This window comes from Empidonax traillii, unplaced genomic scaffold (genome assembly GCF_003031625.1).
Source record: "Empidonax traillii isolate 1590-97213 ecotype Southwest subspecies unplaced genomic scaffold, ASM303162v1 scaffold5992:size6727, whole genome shotgun sequence".
NCBI lineage: Eukaryota > Metazoa > Chordata > Aves > Passeriformes > Tyrannidae > Empidonax > Empidonax traillii.
This window is the reverse complement of record NW_020961185.1, coordinates 1-6,727: the sequence shown is the minus strand read 5'-3', so window position 1 is coordinate 6,727 and position 6,727 is coordinate 1. Positions and strand designations below refer to the sequence as shown.

At 40.4% G+C, this 6,727-nt stretch overlaps 1 protein-coding gene across 1 annotated transcript; it reads left to right on the top strand.

Annotated features, from left to right (window-relative positions):
- Positions 1–1,081: 1,081 nt before the first annotated feature.
- Positions 1,082–6,721, top strand: LOC114073311 (peptidyl-prolyl cis-trans isomerase FKBP14; the record flags this gene model as incomplete). The annotated part of the gene is made up of 4 exons (XM_027911088.1): positions 1,082–1,208; positions 1,870–2,021; positions 4,722–4,849; positions 6,680–6,721. Coding segments are annotated over exons 2-4 (297 nt in total), but the record flags the coding sequence as incomplete, so codon positions are not given.
- Positions 6,722–6,727: the final 6 nt, after the last annotated feature.

The following is a 6,727-nucleotide window of genomic DNA, read 5'->3' as shown; positions in this document are numbered from 1 at the left end:
TATATATACATATATGTGTGTGCAAAATGGAATCATAAAATGGCTTAGGTTTGAAGGGACTTTAAGTTCTTTTGAGACTTGCACTAGACGAGGTTCCTTAGAGCCCTTTCCAACCTGGCCTTGAACACTTTCAGGGATGGGGCATCCCATATGCCATCCCAAATCATTGAATCATAGAACGGCTTGGGTTGGAAAGGACCCTAAAGATGATCTAATTCCGATCCCTGCCATGGCTATGGACACCTTTCACTAGAATTAGACCAGGTTGCTCAAAGCCCCGTCCAAACTGGCCTTGAACAGTTCCAGGGATGAAAAAGAGAAGGCTTTGGGGTGACCTAATTTCAGCCTTCCAGTACCTGAAAGGAGCCTACAGAAAGATGGAGAGAGACTATTTAAAATACAAGGGCATGTAGTGACAGGACAAGGGGGGATGGCTTCAAGCTCAAAGAGAGTAGGTTTAGGTTAGATATTGGAAAGAAATTCTATGAGGGTGGCGAGGCACTGGGACAGGTTGCCAAGAGAAGTTGTGGATGTCTCGTCATTGGAACTTCCAAGGCCAAGTTGTTTGAGGCTCTGAGCAACCTGGTCTAGTGGAAGGTGTCCCTGCCCACGGCAAGGGGATTGGAATTAGATGATCTTTAGAGCTTCTTCCGATCCAAGCCATTCTATGATTCTGTGATACAAGTGCAAGTTTTGGTATGTGATCTCAGCGGTTTAATAGGTCTTGTTCTATGCACAAATTTCTGTCTGGTTTCTAAAGCAAACTTCTAGGTAAAGAAAAAAAAAAAGTTATACGTGTCCTTCCACTACGGGCAGCACAATAACAGCTTTTCATTACTGAAACGGGTGTTCTTCACCTACTCCAGAGCAGGCAAGTCAACATACCAGAGCCACAGTAATGCAAATAGGAGGAAGAGCCACAAATTTGTTGGAGTCTGCTAAGAGTCTGCAACGACTTGCTAATGCTGATTGTCCTGTAAAACATCAACGAAGTGTTAATCGTGAGAGACAGCAAAATGCTCAAGTCTCTGCAGGCTGTGCCTGAAGGCTATGTTTATGGAACACATTAAAAAAAAAAAAAAAGACAGTTTTGCATGTTTATGCTCTTACAGACAACTAAAATCTCACTAATTTTCTCTTGTAGTTAACCTGCCTCTCTAAAAGAACTTCCAGTGATACTCTTAAGTTTTTGCTGCTGACTAATCTCTGTAAGTGCTCTGTTTTCTTGTTAAGCACCTTTTCTGCATGAGTAGTAAATAGAGCTTTTAAATTCTGTGTCTGTCAGTGCAGTGAAAGTAGTCCGGGTTCTACCACCTGTTTAAATTGGGTATCCCTAATTTAAACTTGGGTATTTTGCATGCATTTGTTTCTGTTTTTTTTTCTAGACTATCTGTTGTGTAGTTGTTTTAACGTTTGCGTTTCTTCTAACAGCTTTTTTGGAAGAGATGAGGCTGATACTTCTAAGCGTGTTAAAAGGTATATTGCAATCATGACCAGGCTGGGTTTTGATTTGCAATCACGGCCTTGATTGTAGATTTTTAAGTAGAAATGTCGTTCTAGTCTGATCAGTTTCCAAGTGGAAATAGGTGAGCAGGGAAATGAAGATGGGAATCCAGATTCCCATCAGTGTCATCATAAACACACCGTGTAGATGTTATTTTATTTCTTTCTGCTTCTCAAGGAACCTTGTCATGCAGAGCATGATTTTTAAAGACTTTGTAAGTCTAGGTGTTTGAGAAATGTCAGGGTGCCCATTAGTGGTGTGGTTTTGATTATATATCTATATTATGAGCATATTCCATTTGCTCTATGTGCCTTTTATGGGACTAGATGTTTAAATAATAAGTGTTTTATTCCTTTCTTTTCTAGTCACAAGCATAACAATGGTCAACCCATGTGGTTTACACTTGGCATAAGGGAAGCTCTCAAAGGCTGGGACAGAGGTTTGAAGGACATGTGTGTGGGAGAGAAGAGGAAGCTAACTATTCCACCAGCCCTTGCTTATGGAAAAGAAGGGAAAGGTAAAACAGCGGAAGCCTTTCCCATACTTCAGTTGCTTTTAATCTCTGTATTTTACTGTTGTTCTTGGCCTAAAAGGGTAGCAAGCTTTCCAGGCAGATTCCGTTAAATAAGAAAAATTGATAGAGTCAGGTGCTCTTTCTCATCAATTTATTTTTGGCAGAAATAATCAGTAAGTCGTTATGTGGTGAATGCAGGGGAAAAAAAAAACAAGAAATTGATGGTAGCTGCTGTGCTGTATGTTCTGCCCTTGATAGTGCCCTGCTTTTTTTTTTGCTTTGCTTTGGGTTTTTTTCTCTTTTTTTTCAGTCAAGTGGAGGTGGTTGCTCAGGTAACAGTTGGCTTTTTGGCCGTTGCATCTGTTTTTGTGGTAATGCTTCATGAATGTGCATGTGCAAGCCTCATTCTTGCAGGTGTCTTTTAAAACCCTAAGAAACTCCCTGTACTGCTGCCCAACCAGTTTTTTAGCTGATACAGTGAAAAGTCACTATTTATTTATCCATATAGGGGCATTATTCTTTTCCTCTTATAGCTGTTTTCAGTGTGGGCAGTGGTCCCTGTTATCCATAGTAAGATGTGCAGAGGCATGGGCAGTCACGTTGTCACGTACTGAAAATGTGCTGAACGGTGTGCAGGCAGATAAAAGTCTTGCTTGTAGGGTTTTCTCAACCTGTCCACTACTGATGGTGTTTGGGGGTTTTCCTTTCAGTGTTTCCAGATTCCTATTTTAATGGGAGGGCGGGCCAGATTTGGAAGGTATAGTTAAGGAAGTGATGTCTTGAATGATGTGGGAAAGCTCTACTTCTGCTTTACAGGGTCTGTTTTAGTTAACTTTTTTCGAGCAAATATTATGAATATTTTTGTCATGACAAGAGTTGCCTCAAAGGACTTATGGTAGTGCAGGTTTCAAAGCAGAAAGAATAAATGTCTGGGACCATATAGTCCATCCTGCTAATGTTGTCTCCGATTAATATGAGACCGTTGTAGGTGTGAGGAGTGTTTGCATGTCTGTATCTTCTGGCAAGTAGGGCTGAACACAGGCTAAGTAGTACTCCATATTACATCATGATAAGTACTATTCTATACATACAGCATACTCCATACCCTACTCTCTTGAAATACCCCTTAAAAAATGTTTTTCTAGAGGCCTTGGTTTGGGATTCAGGACAAAGTGTTAGAACTAATCATCATGCTTCTAGTAGAGAACAGGGAACTTGTGGTGGTCAGCCAGTTGCCTGTATGCAGGGCACAGCTGTAAATTTTACTACAAAAAGCTATGAAATGCTGCAGTGCTCACATAGTAATCACAGGCCTAATTGCTCTGATTGATATGCAAAGCAGTACAGTTGTTCTTCAAAGACTTGCAAGCCTCACCTCTGTAGTGCAAGGTTAAACAAGTAAACACTGCTAAATGCTGTAAGAAACGACTTGCTTTAGGAAGACTTTGAAATATTGGAGCATAATTAGGTTGCTATTTTCAATTACGCCCTTGAAGACAATTATTTCATTTTCTTCATGCTTTCCTCCAAATGCAAATAATTTCAGTAGCTTCCCACCTTGCTTGCTTTCTGACTCATCATGCAAGTCAGATGCCTTTTTCTGTAACACTCAGAAAAATTACCTCTGTCCCCAGATCTGATCAGGGCACTGTACCCTGTATTTCCAGAAGTTTCTGTGGGTTTATTCATCCAAAAATCTACAAGCTTGTTTATTGCTGCAGCACAGAGTATATTTAACAGCATAGGTCCGAAGTAGACGCTGTGGATTAATTTGTTGCCTATATTCTCAAGGGATAGGAATATTTTTTGGGGTGCTGCCATCCAAGATAGAAATATACTTGGTCCTATTCAACCCCTCTCTATATAAAGTGGCAAAGTGATGTGCTAAAAGGTCTTTGACAATAGCTTCAGCCATCAGCATGAGGGCATATCATATCTCTGTAAAAGCCACTGCCTAATAAACTGAAATCCGTGAGGAGTGGTGGCAGGGGGAGGGTCTGTGCCACTATTAGGAAGTTACCGATCTTCTCACCTGCATCAAAAATGACATTGTGACAACACATGCCTTTTGCTCAGGTTCATATACTTAGTTTCTGCTGTGTGTTTGGAAACAGCTCGGTGCCTTGTGCAGCAGTCCAGAGACAGCTGTGGGGTATTGTCATTGTTGCTGCACTTCTGTCTTTCTCTGTGGAAGATTTTTTTTGCAGTGGCAGAATAGCAGATACAGGGTGTCAGTTAGCAGTGGAGAGGAATTTGGAGCCTGGCAGGGTAATGGTGTATTGGGAGGGCTAAATTCTCTGTTCTTGTTGCCCTATGAGTTAGTTTTGGCTGTAGCCTCTCTAATTGTACAGTCTCCTTAACTGCTTTCCTCTTCAACTGCTCTGGCCATGAAAAAATTATTCAAGAATGTTGTTTAACAGACTTGTGATGATGATTGCTGAATATGAGTTCACATCCACACCTACTGGTCTCCAACAAAAGTAGTTGCATCCAAAGTTGTGTATATGCTGTAAGGGCTGCTCAGAGTCCAGACCACAGTCTGAAATGGTTACAGTTATCACTGTTACAGATACTTATCCTTGTTAGTTCAAATTGCAGGATGCTTTGAAATAAATAGGGTTACTGGAACATTGCTCTTATGCATATGGCTTTTGTATGGCACTGAATATGTAGTTGTTTTTAACTTTTCTCCATTTTGTGCAGGAAAAATTCCACCTGAGAGCACACTGATTTTCAACATTGACCTTCTAGAAATTAGAAACGGGCCAAGGTCTCATGAGTCTTTCCAAGAGATGGATCTTAATGATGACTGGAAGCTGTCCAAGCAAGAGGTGAGTGGGTTACTCTTCTCTTTTGAGCAAATCTAACAGAATGGGATAGTAAAAAGAAAAGACAGGCTTCCCTGTTAGGGAAGTATCTATACACAAGTTAGATTTTAGCTACTGCTGTGCACAGAGCAACTCAACAAGCATAATACACGCTACTCAGTACTTAAGGTACTAAATAAATACTTATTTATTGGGTGATGGACAATTGAGGTAATAATGAGTTGTTAGCTGCAGAACTGATACCATTAATGGTAAGACACCCAAAAGGCCATTGGTGGCCAGGTGGTCATTACTCATGTGGGGAAGGGAGAGCCTCTGTCCTTCTCTGGAGATGACTTTCTTTGTTGTTTGCCTTCCAATTCTCAGCTTTGTTTTTTTTTGCCTTTCATGCTTTTGGCATTTTCATGTTGTTGTCTTTCTTGCTAAATGCTGTTCCTTGCTCAACAATTACCAAGCTACCGTCTGTGGTTTGCCTTTCTTGCTTGGCTTCAGCTCACATACTTACTTGCACCTCAACAATAGACTTTCTCAGTAAAACTAAGTCAAGGATGCACATCTGTGCTGCACTATCCTGAGCGTTGCATCCTAGTGAAAATTCTGGACTTCAAAGGGCTTCAAAAGGAGCTTTGTTAAGCTGGGGTGTAGGCATGTGACCCATGTGTGCCCCAATGTTTATGGGAGACTTGGGTGAAAGCATCTTCGGAATAAAACCAAACTTCAGGGCTTTTTGGAGTTAATTGCTGATTTATTAATAAACTGGAATTAGAAGTTCTGCTGCTGTAGGGCAGTCCTGTTTCATTGCATTCACTCTGTGAAGGATGTGTAGTCAGCATTATTCACCTTCTGTTTGCCTCTTATTTTCAGTCTTCTGCTTTCCCAAAGTGCAAAAATGACCCATGAGAAGCCAGTATAAACAACTGAGTTCTTTTTGATTTGAGCATGGTACGGTTTACTAGACCCAGAAGGCTAATCATTTTTACTATGCACCAGACAATGTCAGGGTGTCTAATATCTGTGTATTGGAAATGTAAGCAATGACCCTAACAAATACCACAGTGTGAAATTAATAAAACAGCCCTGAAACATGGCCTATTTATCTGGCTGTTAGCAGTCCACTGTTACAGTTCTTATATAAGTGGTATCCGTTTCACAGGTGGGTATGTTGGTATTGTTATCCTTGTAGAAGGCTCTGCAATTCAGAACAGTTGAAATCTCAACAGTTAAACCATAGAAACTGAATAAAAATAATCTGATTTTGTTCGAAACACTGCTTACCATTAGTAATTAGCTTAGTGTAGGTAACTGTTCCAGAAGTCTGTTTAAAAGCTACCTTGACTCTTTGTCATTCAAAATTTTGAGATGTCTAGAAATCATTTAATGTAGTTCCCATTAGAGCAGCAAACACTGAGATTGTGACAGATTTCTTTATATATTTGGGGCAACTGTTTACATCTACTGCTTTGTGAAAGTGCGAGGATGTGGAAAAGCTGTTTGGGTGTCTGACCAATTGGTATCTCATAACTTTTGCCTAGCTATTTATACTTTACTGTGTAGACATCAGATGACAAGCTGTCCTGGCTCATTTTTCAGTCAGGTACCATAAAGCTCTGGCAGCAGATTTGCTAGTTTTACTGTCACTTCTGTTACTAAAGACTCTCATCACTGATAGGAGCTTCAGAATCAGTCAGACAAGTATTATTCTGGCAGTGGCACGGGAGGGAAGGTATCTGTTATCTAATACTACCATCCTGATCATGGTGGCCCTCTCTTAAACTGCAGTCATCAATTTTTTCATAAGCCTAAAAGTGTTATCTCTCACCTTTTGTCTAATAGGTGAAAATTTACTTGAAGAAAGAATTTGAAAAGCATGGAGCAGTGGTA